At 35.2% G+C, this 24,965-nt stretch overlaps 1 protein-coding gene and 2 non-coding genes across 4 annotated transcripts; 2 read left to right on the top strand and 1 right to left on the bottom strand.

The window, feature by feature from the left end:
• The first annotated feature begins 1,311 nt into the window (after positions 1-1,311).
• LOC128680282 (serine/arginine repetitive matrix protein 1-like) lies at positions 1,312-19,969 on the top strand. Of its 2 annotated transcripts, XM_053763342.1 has the most exons (8): positions 1,312-1,409; positions 10,230-10,397; positions 10,687-10,805; positions 12,905-13,134; positions 14,081-14,361; positions 14,805-15,013; positions 15,519-15,743; positions 17,218-19,969. In XM_053763342.1, the coding sequence occupies exons 2-8, from the start codon at positions 10,244-10,246 to the stop codon at positions 17,305-17,307; spliced, it is 1,308 nt and encodes a 435-aa protein (XP_053619317.1). In that variant the 5' UTR covers positions 1,312-1,409; positions 10,230-10,243; the 3' UTR covers positions 17,308-19,969. The 2 variants fall into 2 exon arrangements, with proteins under 2 accessions (XP_053619317.1, XP_053619319.1); XM_053763344.1 differs by lacking the exon at positions 15,519-15,743.
• On the top strand, positions 12,034-12,163 carry LOC128682201 (U4atac minor spliceosomal RNA). Its single transcript, XR_008406092.1, has one exon. It is a non-coding gene; the product is annotated as a U4atac minor spliceosomal RNA (small nuclear RNA).
• Positions 19,970-20,718: 749 nt separating the features above from the next.
• Positions 20,719-20,790, bottom strand: TRNAA-CGC (transfer RNA alanine (anticodon CGC)). Its single transcript has one exon. It is a non-coding gene; the product is annotated as a tRNA-Ala (tRNA).
• Between the last annotated feature and the right edge of the window lie 4,175 nt (positions 20,791-24,965).

Genomic DNA, 24,965 nt, shown 5'->3' with positions numbered 1-24,965 from the left:
AAAATTATCTGCCTATCTAATATCAAACATATAGTCTTAACGGCTGTAATTCTAGGGGGATGTTTATAAGGAATTTGTTCAAACTAACAACTACGGAAAATTTAATTATTTCTATTGCCCTGAAGAAGTCAGGATACCTGCCTATAATTTATATGCGTCATGTATTATGTTGTTATTTAATAAAATACAAGTATCCAAAAATGTAAAGATAATGCTCACTCTTAAAATGCGTCTCTGTTCGTGTATTTTCAAAATTCACTGTTCACTTCAAACAATCTTTCAAACTTTTATCATTGTGAATTTTAAAAGTTTTAACAATTCTCTAATCTTTCGCGCTGTTGAATAAATAAAATTTTCATTAAATTTCGGAACTTTTTCACAAAAGTAAGCCATTAATTTTTGAAGGGATATTCCGCAAAAAATACTGGCAGCTAAGTTGGAAAGGCCGCTTGCAACCTGTTTGTTTTTAATAACGTTACATGAATAACGAAGTTAGGCCGTTTTGTCGTTTTTAGGAGTTTGTCCTGGCGGCGGGCAAACGTTTATTTTTATTGTAAAATCTACCCCCGCACATTAACGTAATAGCTGCCACGAGAATTGAGCTACGGGGAGCTTTTTACACCGAAGTGTATTTTGGTCGGTAGCAAAAGCTCGCTTTGGATCGATCTTTTTCTTGGGATTTCAGAAATTTACAAATCAATAGATTAGAGTCATATTGGAGTATAATTATTGATTATTATAAATGTTAGTGAGGATCTCTGTTTAAAATAAAATTATTTTAAATGATATTATCAGTCGTATTTGTAATAAATAATAAATAAATATATTAGGACAAATCACACAGATTGAGCTAGCCCCAAGGTAAGTTCGAGACTTGTGTTATGGGATACTAACTCAACGATACTATATTTTATAACAAATACATATATAGATAAACATCCAAGACCCAGGCCAATCAGAAAAAGATCATTTTCCATCAGGACCCGACCAGGGATCGAACCCGGGACCTCACGGTTCAGAGGCAAGCACTTTACCACTGCGCCACCGAGGTCGACTCATATAACTTATACAAATAGTTATAAGTTATATCGAGTCATATAACTTATAACTATTTGTTTCCAATAATTAAATAATTCATACCTGAATACCTAGTAAAATTTTATGTAAATATTTTTAACAACAATAATTATTCCCTTACTGGGAATTTTCAATCAAGTTTCCCCCTACGCATCGGTGGAAATGCGCCCAGCGTAGCGGCGTAGCGCCTACCGCGTAGCGTCGTAGCACCGTAGGGCGTCTGCGCGCGTGCGTCAGTCGGCGACAACCGCGCGTCGTCGCATCACGCCCGGCATGCGACCCGGCGTCGCTCGCAACATCACTATCATCACATATTACTACCGCGCGCCCCTGTAAGTACAACACTACTACACTTATTAAAATTTAGAACACACCATAAAGTCTGTCACATTGTCAGTTTATTTTTTTAATTCATGAAGTACGTTAAGGAATTTAGATTTCCGCACGTGGATCCATGCCTTCCCGACGCACTAACAAATGAGCGGTTCGTTCGATAGCCCACTGCCCCTGTGAGAGGCTTCCAAGTGATCCCTTCTGAAGGGTTGTGCTGAATTTAGATTAAGTAATACGCTTTGTACTGAATGTTTAGCGTTTTATTACTTAAATGGATCCTCGAACCAATAAATGTCGAATATATTTTTTACGATTTCAACTTTATTTTATTCTTTAGGATTAAGTACGTTTAACATTCTGTAAATAATTATGTTGTTGCTAAACTAAATTATTACTTTCATATTCACAAAACAACTATTTGCATAATTAGTTCGCGCAATCAGAATATTAGGGATGCTGAGCACGTGTGCATGTTTTGCTCGATCACGTATATGTGGTAAATTGAGTTATGCGAGATTTCTCTCTCCTCCCTGTGGATTTTAGGAACATCCCTTGGCCTTTCATGTCTTGGCCTTTGACAAATTCATTTATGATCCTTACTTTGAACTTCTTTGAAATTGTTAACACGAAAATTAGATAAGGAAAGGTTCTGTTACATTAATTTTTATTTTGTTTTCACAAGGATAGGATTTCTGTCACTGAAACACGACTTTTTATTTTTATAAGTTTTTTAGACGTATTCAAAGTATCTTGTTTGGTTTATCTATATTATTAAACTTGAATAATTATAAGTCAAAACAAGTTTTGAAACTTCTGAACAATGTGTCGGGAAACATGTATGGCAATATCCAAAATTAGTTTCAAGATACCGTTCACATAAATTTAAATGCACAAAGTTAAAGTAGGTACACATTTTGTTTTATCCTGTCAGCCCCTTATACTAAACGTAAAGCTAACCACAGGAGAATGTAGTCAGGGGGGAAATCCACATGTTTTGTCCCCACGATTGTTTCGGGAACACTGACTTTACAGTCTTATGTTATTCCACTTTGCATGAATGACGATGAATGGCAGCCAGCACACTCCAATATCCTTACCTGGAATGTTGTACTGGCAGAGTCACAAAAATACTTATAACTATTTAATTATGAACAGATTAAAATTTTGGTTTACCCAGACTTCTTATACTTTTTTGCTACGTTATTAGCACCATCATGAATTTTGTGTTTCATACAAAAAGATAAATACTTTTTACTTATTCTAACAAAAATATGAGTTCAAATCAAATTAATTACGAAAGAAAAATATTAACGTTTATATGGGCTTACTACTAGTTATGATATCAATCTGAAACTAACAAATCATAGTCTTAAATAAAAAACTTTTGAAGCGTAGGATACTTATCTGATGTCGTCTGCAGGCTGCTTATTTGCGGCAAGTAGTTGGCGAATCTTTCCAACACAATTTATATTCATTGCTTCCTTTATAAGGAAAGGTAACTGAAAGCTCGCGATTAGATTGTAATACTCAATTATACGCACGTACATACAGTATCACATTACTGCGATTGACAGATAATCTCTATTTTTGAAATACCGTGACGTTATTATTTACATGACAACGCCGGCTTTCCACGGGAGTAGGCAGAGAATAGAAATTTTCACTCGCTATAATGATACTCCTTAGTAATTACTATGAGGACATTAATATACCGTTATAACAAACGTGAAAATGAATTTAATTTTAATTAAGTCTACAGACTTTCATTGTAGGTTGTTTTGTGTCTTTTGAAATTATCGAAATTTCCCTAAAGTACCTATGTTTTTCTTAAGCATATTAATAAATAGGTATTATATTCGCTAATGCAGTCTGCAGACTGCTCATAGTGCTCATTTGAGGCAAGTGCTGTGTCGTCTCATCAAAATCGCGTCTGTCTCTGGCTTTCAGTCTGCAGTTGTTAGGAAATGCGGCTGAAAGCGGCCCGCAATTTATAGCTTTTACTACCTAGTTTAGTAAGGGAAAAATGCTAGTTAGTTTCTTTTCTCATTTACGCTGATCATTCACAAAATCTTTTCTCTTTCGGAAATTACAAAAAAAGTCATTTTGTAATTTCCCATATTTCTAAAAACAGAAAAAGCGTTGTTGTAGTTTTCTTTATTTGTAAAATTTTCAAAAACAAGTTTAATAAATTTCTAATAAAAATAGTATTATAATTAAGCTTGGACTGATAGAATATTGTCAGTTGTTAAAAAGAAAGTGTGTTTGTCAAGTTATAGGGCTGTTATTTTGTCCTTGAAGGACTAGCAAAAGGTTTCCCGCGGGGCCCGAATGGTGATAACAGTATAAGTACGAGTATGACGTCTTCAGTAACTTTATGGGTAGTTCCGACATGATGAGATAGCAAAAATACTACGATATGACATTTTTTTCTGTGCCGCTATATTTCTTGACCCAGAAGTTCTATTGTTGTCGAAAATAACAAGTTTTGACCTCCTTCGTCTGTCCAATTAAAATTTATATCTGCTTAAGAGACACAATTTGACATGATTTATCTCTTGAACTGCGAAGATGGTACGAAATGTTAATTGTGAATAATTACAACATAATCCTCATGTAAAAGTCAGAGTTAGCAGTACCTTGTCTAAATTAGATGATTAATGTTAAGATTAACGCAATTATGTCGACGCGAGGGGGTTTTAAGATGCAAAGTTCACGATGATTGTTGTACCGAACTCGTTGAAGAAGTATTTCAATAAGAGTACTGGTAATTAATGAGGAAAAGTTAAAAACTTAATTCTAAAAATTATCTCATTAAGGTTGACGTTGAGAAAATGTCGAATGATGATAAAGCAGCTAGGAAACTCTATTTTTCTTCCCTCCCTCGCTCCGTTGGAGACAGTCCGCATAAATGAATATTTGATTGGATAATTATACTCTGTCTACATGTGACTTTTTCCTTTTGTTCTCGGCTTTAGCTTTTGTATTTTTATTCAACGACGACTAAGCTATTTGCATAGCAATTATGAGATGGAAATATTGCAAAATCCAGTTGAATTAGTCGAGTTAATTTCAAATCGCCAACATCTTTCATAAGAGATACTGATTTATTTGAAATATTATTATTTTACGCCGCATTTTAAAATGTGTTGAAAAACATGTGACGGCGCAGGATATTTATATTGTTGTACGAAGTGCCCTTTTGAAAAAGGAAACCATGTTTAGACGCTTGGTCTAAATATATTGAGAATCGGGTGAATGAATACATGAATAAAGTTATTTACCCGTAGTCCAGACCAGAGGTAACAGTGTATTATGGAGAAATGGAGAGTAGATGATCTCAGCAACAGGTTTTATGTGCGATCCCTCGCATAAACGAAGCACAGGGATTTGAAAATGATGTATATTGTTTTTCCTTACCTGCAAAAATATTAAGTATTTTCTATCATCAAGATAAGGCTGATTGGTGAGCAATTTTCTATAATGGTTTTTGATATCTTTCGAATAGTCGTTACATAAAAGAGATGGGTTGTATTATTGTCGTAAATCTGTCGGTTTTCGTTCGTAATGTTTGTCTGTTTATACAAAAAATGGGACTAGGGTGTTGCGAGGGAGTTCCCTTTTCGCATGCGGATCCTGATCTGTTGACACCCTTGTGATAATTTGTAAGGTCCCTGAATAAGTTCCGAATTTATCTTCAATTTATCTGCAACATTTGAACGGGATAATGTTCCTAGTTAGGGTAAAAATCATGTAAAAATATAACTAAGTAATATTTCATGTTATTGTTTTCTTCTTCTTCCCATTTAAGAGCTATGCTCTTGACGGCGGAGTATACTTCACACCTCTCTATCCTCGGCTTTGCTTTTAAGGTCTCGTTACGACACGACGTCTGCCTTATTTATGCGTTTAGAGAAAAGGATGGAAAAATAAGCTGGAACTCTATCCATCTTATTTTTTCCATCCTTCTCCAGCACCACATCTCAAAAGCGGCTAATCTATCGGTATCCTAATTGTTTTGTGGTTGAAAAATACGAATAGTTTATTATAAGCGGTTATTGAGGTTACGTAAATAAGTTGGGTGGGTGAATACCCATTTTAACGCATTAAAATACGCATCAGGAAAGATGAGCCTTGAATTATAGTATCCAGCACAAATGCACGAATTATGTCATCAATACAAGATCAAGACTCGAGATCAGTACAATTACATTCCAAAGCGATTTTATTTGAAAAATGATAAAAATTGCTTTTAAAAACAGGGATTATTTAAACTCTATCCAAGTAAGCAAGTTACTACTTTCTTTAATTTTTCTTTTTAGATTGAAAATTTATAAAAGCGCATAACTTACAACTTATTTCATACAGCGTGCATTTTCCCGCAACAACGGCCATATTGTGAAAACTCTTCTTTCCTCGTCCGAGCCACAATTGATTACTTTGCTTTCCACTCATTATTCCACGAAGAAAGGTCCCGTCGGCATTGTTACGATTCTATCGACACTTTATTACTTGTCGATGGTCGTCTTGTGGTCCAGAATTGGAGGGATTGGAGGGAAGTTTTCGTCTTAGTAAATATACGATTTTTCACATTTTACGTGCGGGTGGGTAAAATTCGACGTTTTGTTAAGTAATAGTTAGAAAGTAATGTTACCTAATTTTTCTTTTGTTAAAAAATAAATGAAAAACAAAATGTTTTAAATTCTAGAAAGTACTTACATGGTCCACAATTATGTATGTCCATGTTATTATTGTAGGTATTAATGAACGTGAAAAAGTTATTAATTTTGAAAGTAATTAGTCAACTAAGTAGGTACTTCATTTTCGGGTGATTTTTAGAAGATTCTTTATTTGGAATAAAAAAGTTTAAAAAATATTTCTTCCAAAAAACCTAACTTGCATTATGTTTGGATTTCATTAAAAATACTTACCTATATATATATGCTAAAAGTACATACCTATATAATAACGATAAAAGCTTATAAAAGATATCTTTTCGTTGATTGCGCGTTTGCCTTTTCTCGTAACGCAATTTTCCTGAAAAGAAAACTGTATAGCCGGAGGATATCTGCGAATCTTTTGTAACAAAACGAAACAATAAAAAGATATATCAGCAGAGGAATAACGCTTTCGCATTTTATTTGTACGAATGTACTCGTCTCGCTCGACCGAAGTGTGGATTTTTTTAAAATTTCGATTTATTTCGTTAAATAAGTTTGCTTATTGTTACTCAGAGCTGTTTATCATTAGCTAAATTCTCACAACATGCCTAAAATATGTTTAGTCTTATTTTTAAAGTATGATCAAGTCAAAAGCATATAAAATCAAAATAGTTGAACAGAAGTTAGAACGCTGAACGCTTGTTGTTGATCAAATAAAAATGTGACGGCACTGCTTTGTATCGTATGAAATTAAAACTTCATAAATAAAGTGAATAAAATGAGGTCTAAGAAGTCTAACCAAGAAATAACAAGATCGGGAACTCCACACAACTCCGAAATACGTTATCCCAATGTAATGTATTCCCAATCGATATCGAATACGTCTTGAAAGTTAGTCAGGGTCTCAGGGCATGACTGCGAGCGGTAATGGATTGCTAATATTAGCCAAATCTCGTAAGTTCCCCTTCGGCCTGGATAAGCCACTTTCATTCGTCTTTTCTGCAGCTACCAGTTCCCAGGGTGGGGTGTCGAAACATTACTTAAGGGTGTACCACAGGGTCGAAATCAAATGGTTATTCGTGATTGTGATTGATTGATTTGGATAAGTGGTCACTCTACTAAGATTAATATTCATGATTCAAGAAAAAGTTTCTAGACTCCAATATTATTTATTTTTTTTAATATATCTACACTACGAAGGCCTTAGAAAGTGTACACATTTTTTAGGCATTTCCTTTACAAATTCTTTCTTTTGTAGGATGCGTAAGCAACAAATAAACTCATACGACATTCTCACGAATGCGGTAATAAATCGTCACCAGATCAGTGCCTTTGTTTGGATCACAATCATAAAAACAAACCTCATTTCCCGCTCCGCAAATAGCTGCGCTCATCGTCAACATACGGCTGCGTTAGAATCCCAGATAAAGGAATATTAAAGAGAGCGTTTTCATTTATAAAACATTGCGAGGAGAGAGATAGTTTCAGTTTCATCGAGTGGCCGGACTCTGTCATCGTCCCGTTGTACATAAACCTTCTATCGGTAAGTTCGCCGATCTATGGCGTATTCGACGTATACAGCAGGATTTTTCTTGCGGTCAATGCAAATTAAGCAATATACGTTCGCGATGGGTTGGCATATCTGAGTTCATCGATAGTGTGTAGGAGCCACTATCAACAAACCTTCGCACGAACTCTCTGCTATAATCTAAACGTTAGCGGCGCGCCGGTTAAAATCAACGTCAAATTTGACGTTAACTTTATTGTGCCGTGCGCAGAAAAACGCAAAGTATGACATTTTGTATGATCATATTGATTTCGGGTGGGAGCTTTAGTTCTGTACTTGGTTTCATCAAGCAGCAGCCGCTCCCGATGATGGATGGGATGCGAGGCGAAAGAATGAAGCTATGTTATTGCTTTTTATTATTACGGCTCGTTACGTTTCTTCTACTCATATCTCGTAATATAAGATAGATCAATGGGTCTTATTTTTAATGGAGGCAAACAATTTGTCGGTGTAGGCCAGGTGGTTAAGAAAGTATTAATGCCAAAACTGTGTTTATTTTTTCCAAACGCCCGAAGTTTTTTAATATCATCACTTTGATCTATAATAGTAGAAAGTGAATGAAAGTAACAATGTATAGAGTAGGAAGCAATTATTTTGTATCGTCTTCATGAGGGTTGATAAGCTTGTAACCAAGTAGTACGTAAGTAGTGGTGGTAGTCCACTCAACTATTCTTTCTATGGTTACTATAGGTTTTAGTTGTAAGCTTTCATTTTGGATTACCTATAATGGCAGTGATATGCCATGTACTCTTGATATTATAAGAGCTGCATTTTTAGAACCTATTTTTGTTTAGTTATATAAGTGGGTAAGGAATGATTCTCCAACAAAACCGAGAACACAAAAGGTATTTGGCTAAATAAAATTCGAGCAACAGTTGAGGGTAAAATGATTCCTTTTTATACAATATTCATGTTGTCTGTTTATTTCAAGACACTGTGTGATGGAAATGAAGTGGGAGGGTGTCGGCGACTGCCTTTTTTACGAGCTAGAGTTTCACGAAAGGCGACAGTGCGAGGGTCCGCGTTGTCGCAAAATATTCATAGGGTAGAAAAGTACCCTGTCGGCTTATTATAAAAAATCTGGTTATACAAGTCTTATCCTATAAAAGTTGTAAAACATTGAAGATATAATTAGTTAGAACTAAATATGGTGAGCCAAAGATTTATTTACAAGCGTTTACAAAAGATGTGATAATACATATTTGTTCGAGCTGAATTAAATATAAAGATATCGACTTCAGTTCACAATTTGGTAGGTGCACAGATATCTTCACGGACACTTTCCCTACATATTGTTGCAAATTTGATTGGTTATTTGGTTAGGAAAAGTTGTTTAAAACCCTCACTACAGATGAGTTTATATTTCCGAATATTTCTTCAATTTATATTCGGCTTAAACCCAACTTATATATAGATGAGTTTGGGATAAATCTCAAAAATATCTCTAGTGTTGTCTAGTTACCACAGAAATCGGAAAATGTTAGTTTCTGTTACTATTTAATTTGCATCTATGAATAGCAAGCTGCCGCTAACGGCTACAGTGATATGACGTCACGATAAAACATTTTATATCACTACTTTTGTTGACATCAAAGCTCAAGTTTTGACGACAGGAAAATATGGAGCACTGTCAAGGAAACAATTGTACGGACGAACCGCACGCAGGCATTTAACTGAGTTTTCTGAAGAACCATTGTTTTCTTCTATATTATTACAGCATAAGTAGTAACGCTTTTGTGCGAATGTGGAGGGATGTGGGAAACAGCTATTGTGCGGCGTAATTAAGACGCAACTTTTGTTTCTTCTGCTTCACCCGTCTTAGGTGTACCTATGTAAGTTTCGAGAACCCTATTGTGATGAGTTTTGGCTGAGACTATTATGTGTGTGCTTCATAAAAATAGATCACCATTATTCACATTATGTGATATTTTTATTTTCGAGCTGTGTTAGCGTTTTCCTATTCTAATATTGGAGGTAAACAATTTATAAATAAATAAGTATTAAGTGCAACAAAAGCAGAGATTACCGATCAGATCTTAGGTTCAGATTGGTACTGGCATTACAGAAAATGATCTATAACAAAAAATAAGTAAACCAAAATTTTCGTAGCATTTTTAAATTGCACCTGATAATTAAACTCTAGCTGCATAAAGGCACCACCCTTTTCACTACGCTTTTGAAATGGGACTAGTCGGCTAGACTCCTCTCGTAAATAAATAAACATGCTCGCATCTCACCAGGTGCCGGCGGCGGCGTGTTGGGTGCACAGCTCAAGTCATAAGTGGAACGCTATCTTTATCTTTTGAGATCTCAAATACGATTTATAGACGAGTATATATATAGCTTTTGCCACGTAAACAGTTATTTCTGTCCTTCTCCATACATGTACATGTATGCAAAATTTCAAGAAGGTTGAATTAAGTAGATAAAGCCTGAAGAGGTAACAAATAAACAGACTTACTTTCGCATTTAAAACGTTACTTAGAATTAGGATAGGTACAGAGTTGGAGGCAAAACTCGATCTAGTGAGACTATAATTTAATTGACTCCTCCTGTAAAAATAAATAAAGTAAACAAGTTCTAAATATCACCAGGTGCCGCCGGCGGCATGTTGGGCGCGCGGCTCAAGTCATGGATGGAAGCGCAGCTGGGGCGAGCGAAGAAGCGTAAACAGAAGCAATGTCGGCCGCCCATCGCCGCCGCTACCACGGGCCCGCTGCCTCCACCACACTTGTCTTCCCCGGAGAGCGCGTACAGCACAGGTAAGTGTTAGCTATATTAATTATCAAGAAAATGTGATCTGTTAAAATATAACGTTTTGCTTTGTGATCTTTTTCTACTTTTTATTCCGATATTGTAACGGATGCATTAATTTTTTGTAACTAACTTCGTACCAGTTATTTGCGTCCATTACAATATCAAAATAAATATTACCGTATGTTACACAGAAATTGTCATATTGCTGAAAGGATTTTCAAAATTGGTTGTTTTCTTCTGAAAATTGCCCAAGCAAATACATTATATTAGTGTTATGGTGTAATTAATTTCCAGGGTATTCCACGGACGGCACGTCGCCCGGTGCGGCACCAGCCCCGCTCTCCGCTCCGCTTGTTTCTCCTCCGCCGCCGCCTGCGCCGCCGACTACACACCTTTATCATGAGCCAGCGAAGGTGAGTTTTCACATGTTGTCACTCTTTGAATTACAGAAAGTAATATTTCCTTCAATTTAAGACACATAATCATTAATTGTTAAAGGACTTTCGCTGAGCACTATAAATATTTGAGCAATAAAAAGTTTGATCCTTTTCGGGTTAGACAAACAGATCCTTTATAAACAAATGCCCTAATTAAATATTCATCAAACAACTTAGTTAATGAGGTCCATTATGCCGCTTCAAATTGCAAAGTTAGAGAAAATAAATAAAAATTTTTGATAATATGATTGGCAACAAAAAAGGTTCGCTAATAAATTTATCGTCCGCAACGTCCCTTCATTTAGAGCTACAAATCTTTTAGGGATTTAAATTAATCATGCCCTTTTCCGACTCGCGTTTAGGAACTTCCATTAACACAGGGGTTTAGCATAATTGCGTTTCTAAACAATGTTACTTATCGACCCCTGTTTCATATGCCGGCTTTATTCATTAAATAGACCGGATAAATCGACGCAAGACCTTTTATCCAAGCTATATTTAAACCAGAGCGAGGCACAAAATAAAGGTTCTCTCTCATATCTCGCGTATCTCATAGTCAAAAGCATTTATTACACAATCTGTGTGTGTACGTAGGTACAAAGGATTGCAAATTAATGATATTAAAAAAAAATGTTTCAAAAGATTGACCATTCCAGGGTCAGGCATTATTTCTCAAAAACAAAATTCAATTTTGTTAAAATTACATACACAATTTTAAACATTTAAAAGTTCTTAATTGATTTGATATCATAATCAAAGGTGTAACGATTTATTTATATTGCGAGAATATGTCAGAAACTTTTTGTAATAGAGGTCGTCTGCCTAACATTATAATTATTATTTTTAGTTATAGGCAAATAAATAACTCTGTAAATCAAACTCTGTTCATGTATGTCAAAGCTTATTTACATACAAAATAGAGCCTGTACAAATAATCTAGGCAAAAAATATGATATGAGTGTGAGATGTGTATTATGTTTAGTTACGAGCACGTAGAATTGGATGTAGGCTTGCTACTTGAAAGTCTGTAGCATTGCTTAACCCTATTGGTTTATAAATAATTAATAAAACAGATTAAAATTAGACTAGTGCGTGTATGGCAATTAATCCCTAAAACCCCCAATAGATGGCACTGCACTACATTTAAAACGCGTCATGGTTTGTCTCTGGTCATGTCATAAGGGTAAGTGCAGACTTGGAGCAATACTTCCTTGTCTCGGGGAGCATAGTGCGCAGTGATCGTAAAGTGAGAGCACTGATGCTGACACCCGCAAGTATATCTTGTTGACCCGCGCCCGGCTGCCGTTAGGGAGCCGAGCGCAATTTTTGTAAGGCCCTTTTACTTTATAAAGGGCTATTTGAACATAAGGCATAAACGCGTGATAAGTTCAATTACATTTATTATTTCGCGCGCGGCCCGATCTGACGCAGTCCTATTGATGTTCCATTGTTTTTATTACTATTACTATTTGTTTGACTCATACATAATATCTATGTATAAGTCAAACAAGTGGAAGTTCAATGATATAATATAAATACATATACTAATAATAAACATAAATACATGTCAAAACCTTTGTTACTTATTTTCGTAAGTGATGGTTACCGCCCATCACCATCTCGATAAACATATTTGAATGAAATTTTACATTGTGAAGGTAATTAATATATGCCGGAAATTATTGTATGTTAACAAAAACGTTGTTATTGAGAGAATACAGACTATACAGATTGCACATCAATGAACATGGGGTATAATATTTCGTAGCAAGTTCGTAGATAAGACTATCTCGATGACGATACCATCTCGATTTCGAAGCAAAATTTTAAGAAAAATCATATACATCACCGGATTGGCTACATAGAAATAACAAAATAACATTTTCAGTGTATATACACTGAAAATGTTAAACATATAAACATATAAAACAAAACATATGTTTTGACCTTAAAGAATTTTGAATATGAAGAAACTGATGAATATTTCAGAGGTCGACAAAGCAGCAAAATGTAACCTACAAATGGCAAATCCGTTTGAAATCTGATTTTTGATTTTTATTGATTATAAATTGCAGCGTCGTTCAAACCCAGCCCGCCGGTGCGTCCCAGAGCCAGTGGTCTGCGCGACCCCCTCCCCCCGCCCTCGCTGCCGCATCCGCACCAACCCCTGGCTGGGCGGGACGTCCCCCAGCCGCCGCCGGCCGGTGCACCTGACGCACCAGCAGTCGCTGCAGATCCCGGCGCACCAGCCGCAGCTACATCACGCTCCATTTTCACTAGACTCCCATCCAGCCAGATATACCAGGTAATCTCGTCATGTCTAGTGTGTGAATGAGACAGCTACTCCATCCGCATTATCAGCCTTAGCGGCATCACGCGCTATTCTTACTATAAGCTTTCGCCATCACCGTCGTCATGAGGTGTCTGAGTAAGACAGTTGCAGAAATAAAAAAATTACACGCTATACTGACTATAGATTGCCATTCTGCGCGTGATCGTTTTTTGGCAATGTTTAGAATTAAGTACTAAAAAGTGGATAAAGAAAATCTTATTCTAGAGCGCTGAGCGAAGCCATGTCGACCAACATAGTTAATATTCTAATGTATAACTACATTTTTTCACATATATTCTATTGCTTACGTAGTTATCTTCGTTTTCAATATCTTATCTAAGTTATTACCAATGATTTGCCAGTGAGTCAATTTAAACTATTTTCTGTTCATGAAGAATACAAAAGATAAAGTACGAGTATCTATGATTCAGTGAAGTTATCATTAAATTTATCACTGAATTGTTTAATCATAGATGTGTGATTTTATTTTGTCGATCTACGTATCGAGAAGATAAGATTGATTAAAAGTATAACATAAATGTAAATAACAGCGGACTGTATTTTGTAAGGAATATTAAAAATTTAATAATGAACAGCTAAATGTGGTATTTTAGTTTCGCAACTCTTGACTCTGTTAACCCTGTAACCTGTCGACTCTGTGAACCTAAACCGCGTACATGTTATTAAAAATCTGCTACTGGTATCTGGAAACCCTAGAAGCTACTAAGAATAGTTTATGTATTCATAACCAATTATGTAGGTTAGGTTAGTAGGTTGTGTCAATATTTAAATGTTGCTGATTATTTTCTAGTAATTTGAAGATTTAGTAAAAGACGAAAGTAGTCCAAATTGACTTTAGGTACACCTCTGTTCAGGTATTTAAGATTTTCAGTCAAAATATTTTTTTTTACTTTTCCAGGTCACCACACAGATCCCCCCACCTCTCACCCCACCTATCCCCACACCTATCCCCTGAACCTCACCGGTCTCCTTACTACCGAGGTGGTGCTTCCAGCGACGAAGAATGCCGAGGTTTGCGGCCTCGAGGAAGGGAGACAGCGATACTCTCTGACGCAGACATAGATTCTGATGGTGACACTGGGCTGGATGGAGGAGATGAGGATGATGATGAGACAGCGTCTCCTGGAAGAAGACGGGCACGACGGAGAAGGCCGCCTCGAAGACCGCCGCGGTCTGCTGGTATGTCTGTACATTAATTAGATTATTTGGCATATAGTGTAGTATTTCCACCGACATTGCAATACTGGTATAAGCGCTTTTCTGTTTTTAGGGTTCTGTATCTCAAAATGTAATAACGGAACGCTTAAAGCCTTTCAGTTAAGGATCACTTCGTTGTCCATCTGTTTTTCTGTATACTTTATCAAAAAAGTACCTATCTAAAGTTGATGAAAGTTGTCACAAAATTTAGTTTTTATGTTGTTATTTTTTTAATCTTCTTAGGTATAATCTCTAGCTGCTTTGTTACAATCTATGAATATAATGATCATTATTTATTATCATTATATTCATAGATTGATCAATATATAATGATCATTATTATAATGATCTTAAAATAAAACATATCAATGTATATAGGACACATTTTTTACAATTCCCTGACCTTGCCATCTACCCTATTACAGGTGCGACGCCCCCTCGCGTGCGGCGCCGTAACCACGCGCCGTCGGCCCCCCCAGTGCGGGAGAGGGACCCTCTTCTAGAGGCCGACCGAGAAGCCGAGAGGAAGTACCGGGAACTTATCCGGGAGGCCGAGAAATTGCTGGTCACCGTCTCCAGGGCTCCACTGGAGCCGCCTCACAATCCTCGGGTCAGGGAACTTAGGGCTACTGAGGTATGAAGACAATGTTAATGTTGGAGCATGTCTTGAATTAATATTTTTTTAGATTTTAATCGTTTATATATTAATAGCCTGATGTCGAGTTTTGAGTACAGTTTGATTAATGATTTTATTCTATATTTTAGTTTCTGTGAGTATTTTCCAAATATAACCGAGTAACCTACTATGTATTATTAGTAAACTTAGTTTAGGGGATCGAGATCATAAATACTGTAAGTAAATTTTGTAATAAATAACTATGTAGCCTCTTTTGTTTAATGGTAAAATTTATACTATTTATGTATATATTTTACCTGGCTGGTAGTGAAGATTTTATGCATTACACTATATTATATTATATTATATACTTATATTTGTTCTTCTTTCAACTTTATTGTCTATTTTTGATGTCTTTTCATGCAACAAAAAAAATCGATCAATAGAATTTTCATACCCATATTCATTCTGTATGAATGAATCACATTATGGTTATGAAAGAAACAACCCTTGCATGTTTCAGGCCGAAGCGCCTCGTCGTAGCCCTGAACGCACGCACCTGACCAACTTCATGCGCGCCAACTCCCCCGAACCCCCACGAAGGCCGTCCCCCCTAGCGAGAAGATCCCCTCTAGCCGTCACTGCCCCCCAACCCCCTCCACTGGCGCCGAGACAGGTGCTCGCCTATGATTGTGGAGATAGACCGCATTCCGAACCCCCCAAACGGAAGGCGTACGCTCGAGATGAGGTGGGTATTTTGATATTATTATACAGAACATTCTTAGAATATTCTAGATACCTTTAGTACAAAAATATTGTCTAGTAGCTCTCACTAATGATCATCGCATGATTTCTAGAAAAATATTATTATAAATTAAACTTTACCATAAAAGTTAAAATAAATATGAACTTTACAGATACAGTTCATTATAACAAAATTTTACCGTATTCAACGTAATTCAAAAACAGGAAATTACTGATAAAATCACCATACGATCCATATTCTATGACGTCAATTCTCTCACGTCATTTGATGCGAATAATTATGAGGCCAAAAACACGCAATTAGTGTTTTCCACAAATGTCCGAATCCCTTCGTGACGCGACCAGAAACTTCTATCTTATTAAATGATACTGTAGGTATAGTTTTATGAATCAGCCAGAACGTGAGGTACATATTAACGTTGCAAATTCGATTAAATAATGTAATGATTGGTGAGACAAAGGTGGAAAATCCAAGAATGCTATTGTGTTACGGAACATTACTTTGCATACATTTCAAGAGCAACTTTTGAATGTAGCTCCGATTTAAAAAATAAATAAAAATTGTAAACTTAAATAGTTTAGAAAAACCATTACAATTTTGCAATATGTGGTAAAGTTATAATTAATTTGGAAGTTGGAGCAAATAATGATGAAGTATATTCTCAACTACTTGTTTTCAACAAATCTTCTAAGTAAATCTTAGAATTACCAGATGATTTTTCTTATCTTCTAAAGCCAAAAAACATAAAAAGCCGATGTAATAACGTGATGTGATATTTAATAGCATTTAGTAATAAGTTGTGAAAGCGTAGCTACACAATCTTTATTAAGTAATAATGCGTCACCTAGAATGTAGAAGTCTTGTAATATATATAGATCTACATAATTGAAGCGTCATAACCGTGATCATAACCAACTCGTAGTAAACAAAGACGTAAACTGGATTGCGTAGTTCATTAATGTTTAATAGTGGAGGATATCTCAATGCATGTTAATGACTCTATAATTACATAATTTTCCATTCTGTTTTTTTATGATTGTAGATTAGCTATATTTGGAGTTCGGTATTCAAATATAGATTTTTTTAAATTCTAATTATAGTATTATTTACATTTGATGGAAAAATATTGTTGTCGCAAATCGTTATTATTCGCAGCTGTATCTTGGCTCAATAGGAACTCAAACTACAATGTTTATATTTTCAAATGTTAAGGTTGTATCCTTATTATTAACTATTCTAATGGTCGTTACATATTACAAAGGCTCTGTAATTACAATCTTGGGACCTGTATGAAATGGTTTTAGAATGGAAGGACCGATCACGATCAGAAAATTACCAACCTTTATAAATAGTAGTCACGCGACATCACTTCCTTTACAACGTTCCTCGTTCCTTTATTTTACCAAGTTTACTAGACTTTAGTTCACATATGTACATGTACATGATATGTTTTCAGGTGTTACAGACTCTGGAGGGTTTGCGCAAGAGTTTGCAGCAGCAGTCGGCGTTACTGGCTGTGCAGCGGACAAGACTGGACTCACTATAGCGGTGGCCGCCATCGCCCGTCGATTCTTAGCTTTAGACCCTTTCCTTCAGGTTTAGAACTTTGTTAGTTCCTGTAGAAGCCGTTTCACTTATCTTTTAATAAGTGTTTTGGGTTTTGTGTTCGACAATATTGGCTCGATCAGCAAATAATTAAGCAATCGTACATGAATCTAACCAAATTTATTGTAAAATAGCACTTATTACCGCCGCATAAAAGTCTAAGGGTAGCTCGAAGTGCGGTTCATACGTCGGAATACCTCAATGTAAATGATGTAGGTTTTCGATGCCACAATGAATACTTTTTATTTCATTTTTGGTTCTAAATAAAAGTAATTTTAAAAATGTTTCCTCTTATTCATAAGTGAAGTTATTTCGGAATACAATGATGCCACTATTGTAAAAACAACTGTTGTACGATCTGTTTGTGATTGTCATTTTATTCGTTAAGCGCGTGGATCTTACTCGATAAAGCTCACTTTGTTTTGTATTTTGATAAAACACCATATAATATTATCATCAACATCATTGTCAATTTTAGTACTGTTGTACCTTGTTATGATATTACTAAGTGTTATTTCTTTCATATAGTTTTAAAGTTAATCTAGTCATTACTTTATTATCAGTTTTTATTTAATTGTTAGTATGGTCGGGTTTTTATGTCAAAGTGTAAACGGCTAATTATGTATCTAGTACTTCCATATACTCCCTGTCTAGTCCCTCCATGATTTCTAGTCTAGTTACTGATATTCTATTAAAAGACAAAGGTTTTTTAATACGTGTCACAGTAAAGTAATCACTTTTAATACACATTTGTGCCAAATTATGTATAAAATAATATGTATTGTTGTGTATTGGTTACTTCTGTCTGCTAGGTACACTACAATGCATTGTTATAAAACGAGATAACGGAAAATTTTGGAAAATATTGTTTTTGTACGATTGACATCTGTTGTTCCTTTTTAAAAATACATTTATTACAGCTAGCATGGTTTTGGAAAGTACATGACAAGATTTCAAAAGTATTTATTAACAACGTGTTGCATTTCTTTATGTTTTCTTTTTTTTTCTACCCTAGAATCAAACAAAATGTATGTATTCAGTTTGACGTACCTGTGTATGTCTGTTTATCTGTCGTGTCATAATTATATTATTTTTATTTCATGTAGTTCGCAAATGACACCTATTTTCATCAACGTTTTTTTTGCTTGAAAACTGGCGAAAGCGTTTCAGCCATGAATATGATGCAACGATAAGGGTTTATTATACAGAAGAAAAGCCAAACTGCATCTTTGTCTTTTAATAGAATACATTTAGCATTTAGTGTAGTTCTTGTTACCATTTCGTATAGGCAAGGCCATTTTACAATCTTCCGATAGATATTGTAACGCCATTTTATTACTAGATAGTTTAGTCGGTATGGCGAACGATTGTAGCAACATCTCAACTAAATAACTATAGTTGTTCGCCGCGTACTTATAGACCTCGCGAACACAATACATAAAAAAAGTGAATATTTTTAAAACGACTTAAACGATTTTGTTGCCCCACGAATTTAAAAATTCTATTGACAGATCCTACATACCTTTTAAATTTCATCAAAATTAGACAACGGTTCGTTATCTATATGTGAAAATTATCTATATAGTAATAAGTTATAATATATTTTTTAAAAAGCATTGTCTGTCTACTCGAGGTCAGTAAATTGTAAAAGACACTTGTATTTTCTGTAAAGAAAAAATATTTAATTGGTGTAAAAAATATATTAGGAGGTTACGACGGGAGGTTCCCATACAAAATCCCCATGAAAATGTAGATGAAAATATCTCCAAACTTTTTTTAATTGAAACCTTTTCTAGGCGCAAGACTTTGTTCTTTCAGAATTTCTTGCTCTCCACTCTTACAGCCATCGTTTTTAGTATTGAGTTGTTCCTACAATCAGAGCCACGTGCATTACAGGTTAGATGTTCTGGATAGCAATGTACTCGAGTAGCGCCGTAGTATAGAAGTAGCAGTCTCGGCTAAGGGCAGGCGAAGTACCGCGGCGTACTATTAAGACTGCGTTATAATCTGATATACACAATGTTTACTCGTTATATCTTCCAGCGGTTGCTGGTTGAGAAAAGTTATATGACTCGTTATAATTTAATCGACATGAAAGTTGTCGGTGAATATTTTTTAAATGAGCGAATATAAAGATAAGATTATCTTTTGGTATTCAATTTTTGTTTTATTTCGAGTCGAATCTAGTAAAGAATAATTATTTTCCCGCGACATCTTTTGATTTATGCATGATGCAATGAATTTGCTGCCTTTTAGCAATTTCATATTACCTACGTTATTATTTCTAAGCAGCGATTAGTTTTTTTAAAATTAAAGATATAAACGCGTTTTTTTTCTTTAACATATACGTGGTTGTTTTTGTCAGTGTAGCCAGTGTTCGTAGATTAAAATAACAAATCTATGGAAATACTATTGGTTTATGTGTCTCAACCACCAGCCGAGGGATATGGGTGCCCATATATAGGCACCCCATATTTTGTTAGTGCAATTTTGGGGTTGCGCGCGCACATCGCGGCACCCCAGCTACCTGTAAATAACCATAATTTACTTGTTTACTGTAAGTATAAATAAGATTTATACGTTTAGTTAAATTGTCATTAAAATTTCACAACTGAATAAGTTTTTTATTACTCCAATTTTTTATATAGACCTAACGTAGGCCGATCGTCCCGGAGTGGATAGACTTTCATCGACTTTACAAAACAGACAGAATATTATGATAGGCTATTTCCGTTAAAACGAATGCAGACATATAACTACTATATAGCATAGTTTTAAACATGAAATACTTTCGGATAATTTGATTAATAATGTCAACACAAGGATTAAAAAATAATCTTGTTTCCTTATGGGATCTCGTTTATTTATGAGTACCCTGGTGCAGACCCTCTGAGGGAAGGAGATAGATAATATGATTTTCTGGTATGGTGAAGTACTGACTCCTCCACACTATCAACGATCTGAGACAGATGCCTACGCAAATGAACGTACATATTGAACAGTTTGTATGTGTGCGTTTTTTTTAACAAAGGAAAAATCAGCAATATACATTAAAACCGTCAAAGTTTGGCAAACACGTTGGCGATTGTGTGGAGTCGTAGCCGTCTATTGGAGGGAAAAGCAAGCCGTGGTGGCAAGAAAAGTATCACTAGTGTCACAGCAGCGGTGGCGCCATCTTCATATATTTACCAAGACTAGAGCCAAAGCATACAAGCGTGCTGTTGTAACCAACCATTAATTTCAACGTTTTTTTTTAAATTTAAGATTTACTTTAGAAAGTGACGGAAAGAAACTTTAAAAAATATATAATGATTGATTAAAAATATAAAAAAATAATAAAAATTTGGGTTTGTGGAGATGCTGGGATTTGAACCCAGGACTTTCAGCATGCGAAGCAGACACTCTACCACTGAGTTACATCCCCGGTTGAAGAAGCAGTTGAAATTGTAAGTCAATTACCGTTGGAAATGACGTGTTCAATAAACACAATATCAACGGATTAGAGACACGCCCCATTGCTCAGTCCCTTTGACATCCGTTGACAGAAGAAAGTAGAAATTGTATTATGTTTTATCAGTGTCAAAATCTTTAGAAAACAATGGAGCATGTCGCAGTTGCAACGCACTGCGTCGTCGTCGCACGACTGAGCAATACCTATGAAATATGGGTGTCACGTCATACTAATAGTACCTAGGTACTTTAATCGTTTATTAACTACTAGCACGTTTCTTTGTGGTAACTTAATTATTAATTCTGTAGTAAATATGTGAGTAACTGCATTTTGGTATGATATTCATCGAAGCCTCGCGTAAAGAGTTAAAACAAATCAATTCTAATATTATAGAAGTTATATAGTTTAGGGTTTTGTCGCATATATTTTGGATTATTTTCGGTCTTAGAAAAACTTCGCTCAAATTAAGTACGCTGTCACCAATGCTAATTATAGGTATCACAATCATCTATCAAATAATGTGTGTCGTTACCCTTTAGCACTGGTCATGCGTATCATGTAAGCATCACGTGAAAGTCACGGGTATGGCACGGCACTTGCGCATTAAATCGACTAATATTATGATCATCGTACCACTCTTACATTTTCATAGCACAGAACAGTAACAGCTGTGGCGCCCCAAAGTCTGGTATAGTAAGGGTATGCTTTAAAAAGTTATCATTATTAAATTTTAAGACTTAACTAATTTTCGAAGTTGCATTCGCGGTAGAAATTAAAAATTTAAATTGAGTGCTTCTAGGAACGACGAGATATACAGGTTTGAAGGGCAAAATAATAAAATGGCATTTGCATTTGTTTTGATCGTAAATTTGATAATAGTACTTACCGTAATTAGACCGCCGGAATGTGTAACCGGTTCCATTCCACTCGGCCACTGTTGGAAAATCACGTAGAAGACAGATAACACTGATAAGCTGTGTGCCTGTGTAGTCTCATTTGCTAGCACCGATACATACTTCTGGATGCGGCCAGCAAATTGTTCATTAGCATGTTTAATGCAATGGATGAAAAAGTTCAGGGATACGATTCTCACACCATCGGAGTTCGCTTTATTAATTTTCTCCAATTTTTTCAATGGTTTTAGGCAAATTGACAACGAAAATGTTCGATCGATCGATGCGTTTGCTCTATTTTCAAGACGGTGATGTTTTGGAAATGCAGAATTAAATGTTTGAGAAAAAAATGGAGAAAACCAATGAATTGAACTTCAATTGTGTGAGAATTCGGGCCCCAGGACGTAACCATTCGGCCCTCGAGTCTACAATATTGTCATCTCATTAAATTATTTTAAAAATTAATAATTTTAATAAACTGTCCAGTCTAACCAACAGTGAAAACTGCATTAAAACCCGTTGCGCGCTTTAAAAGAAGAAAACGTAGAAACAGATAGACGCGAAGTCCGGCTTTTTATACTACGTAGTGATGAGCCTAAATTGATATAAAAATATATGTAGGTATGTTTTACTAAAATCAGTTGCCACCACAGTTCCAATTCTCTATGTATGGAGTGCATTAATCGCCACACTTTTTGTCTTCAACAACATAAATTACGTTTTGAATTACAATTTTGGAAATGATATTTTTGCCGATCGGCTACCTTGGCTGTTACACACAGCTTTAGTCGTTATGTACTATTTCCATGGGAGGATACGAGTGGTTCTATTTTAGGGCGGAACCACATTACACTCACAAATTGGGACTGGAATTTGGAAACAAAATTCTAGACAGAGGGTCGTATCCTTAACAGTAACATATATATAAGATAAATGTTTTTATTGTAATTAGTGCCGCAGTTCGTACTTTGGAACGAAACTGATTAAAGTAAACGGTACTTGATTTACCTAAGGCATTTGTTTATTAATTACTAATTGCACTTTAGTAGTGGGAATTTCAGAATAAAAAGTATTCTATGTCCAGAAGACTTACCACGAAACATACAAACACATAGCCCGTTACTAACGTTCATTTGTTGTGTAACAAGTTAATTTGTTAGACAAATTAAAAAAAAACCCCGACTTTCAATATTAATTTCACTACAACTTTTGAACGGCTGAACCGATTTTCATGAAACATGGCTAAGAACACTCGAGATAAAATTATCTATGACACAAAAAAAAACTAAACGAAAATCGATTCATTCATTTGGGAGCTACGATGCCACAGACAGATACACAGATACACAGGTAGACACGTAAAACTTATAACACCCATATTTTTGCGTCGGGGGTTAAAAAAAGAGAGAACGTGTGGACAATGTCGTAATGCTATGTGTTTTATGTTTCATGGTAGGCCCCATGGTAAGTAGTAGGTAACATAAATATCTACTAGTCGCGTACCAAAAACTGTTCAGTACATTTTTACGTGAAAAAGTGGATAATCACTTTTTCACGAAAAAATGTACATCTCTTATTCACACGGAAACTCACATCTATATCACAGGATTTCTTTTCATCGGAAAATTTTTACTATTAATTTTGATATGAATGAATTGATTTTGGTATAAGATCTGAGGTCCGTATTAAAAAAAAAATTGTTTGTTTATAAATAGTCTTTCAAAAAATCTCACTCCAACTCACACAATTCTTTTGATTTTTTCTCTAATCCAAAGTGTTCATAGAATTTGAAAAAACCGACCGAAGAGGTCATAATTACTTCAGCCAGTTACGTTGCAATGTTTTTATTTCTCAGTGTCTAATGCTGAATGCCTGTCTCATGTTTACATACTATGTGTATCATGTGGAGGTCGTTCAACTTTCTGTATGTACAGCTAGCAGAACGAATTATTTTCCTTGGCACATTTGATATACCTACAAAATGATAAAGTTAATCTTGCCAGTTATATACTTGTTTACCGCACGCGCGCAGAAAATTCCTCTGGAATAGGCAGGTGTAAAGGTTTTATTTTATGTATGTTTACTTAGTTTCAAAATTAAAAATATAATACCTATATATATAACTAGTTGTTGGCCGGGGCTTTGCTCCCGTGGTTTTGAGATAAAATATAGCCTATAGCATTCTTGGATAATGTACCTTTCTAATGGTGAAAGAATTTTTGAAATCGGTTCGGTAGTTTCGGAGATTACCCGCCTCAAACATATTAACTCATAAACGCTTAACTCTTTATAATAATACTATAGGTTATACTTATGTAGTGTAGACATCTGAGCGTTTCTTCCTTCCTTCTTCATTTGTATTATTATCCATGAAATATCAGAACAACCTATTAATATTATACATACATTGGAATCGTTACCCCGCTAATATTATAAAGGAGAAAGTTTGCTCACTGGGGATTAAGAATAAAGTATGGTCATGTTAGGTTGAAATGAGGATTGAACTAGCAGATCTTGGGCTCCGACGCTCAACGACTAAGGATGAAATTGGGTATAAGCCCAGAAGAGAGAGAGAGAGAGAGATTACAATGCAATGAGTATAGGTTTTGAAATTTTGTGAATAATTAAGTTTTATTTCTTGACTTGTTTTTTGAATAAGCTATAATGATACACAAATGGTTTCGAGTTATTTATTTTAAAATAAATTAGATATTTTAATTCAAGAATGTAGTAGGTGTTGGTCTATTGAAAGGTAATTTTGACCTTATTTGAACCGCATTGATTGTATTTAAATCCATTTGTTTTGAAACTCATCGAATTTGTCTCTTCTATGCCATTTATGCAAACAGATCAAAATCAAAATACCATTAAAGAATGAAAATGAAAATTTAGCCTGACTAATATTATAAATGCGAAAGTATGTTTATTTTTTTGTTACCTCTTCATGCATTATCTGCTCAACCAATAATTATGGAATCTTGCATACATGTAGGTTGAAGTGCAAAGAAGGATATAGGATGCATTTCATCCCCGAAAAATAATTGTTCCCGTGAGAAATTTACGCGAGCGGTGCCGCGGGCAAAAGCTTATATCATTTATTAATTTTTCCAATGCATTTTCATCTAATGGTACAAAAGTCCCTAAGTATGAGTACAGACACACAGTATAAAACAAAGTCGCTTATCGCTATGTGTCTGTCCCTATGTATGCTTAGATATTTAAAATTACGCAACGGGTTTTAATGCGGTTTTTTTT

Source organism: Plodia interpunctella, chromosome 2, assembly GCF_027563975.2.
Source record: "Plodia interpunctella isolate USDA-ARS_2022_Savannah chromosome 2, ilPloInte3.2, whole genome shotgun sequence".
Taxonomy (NCBI): Eukaryota; Metazoa; Arthropoda; class Insecta; order Lepidoptera; family Pyralidae; genus Plodia; species Plodia interpunctella.
The sequence above is the reverse complement of the archived record's forward strand: the minus strand, read 5'-3'. Positions and strand labels throughout refer to the sequence as shown.

Bases quoted from the DNA above. Each gene is read 5' to 3' on its own strand.
- LOC128680282 (XM_053763342.1), top strand. From the start codon at position 10,244: ATGTTGGGCGCGCGGCTCAAGTCATGGATGGAAGCGCAGCTGGGGCGA. The intron at 10,398-10,686 runs GTAAGTGTTAGC...ATTAATTTCCAG, and splicing joins GGAGAGCGCGTACAGCACAG to GGTATTCCACGGACGGCACG. The intron at 15,014-15,518 runs GTATGAAGACAA...TGCATGTTTCAG, and splicing joins GGGAACTTAGGGCTACTGAG to GCCGAAGCGCCTCGTCGTAG.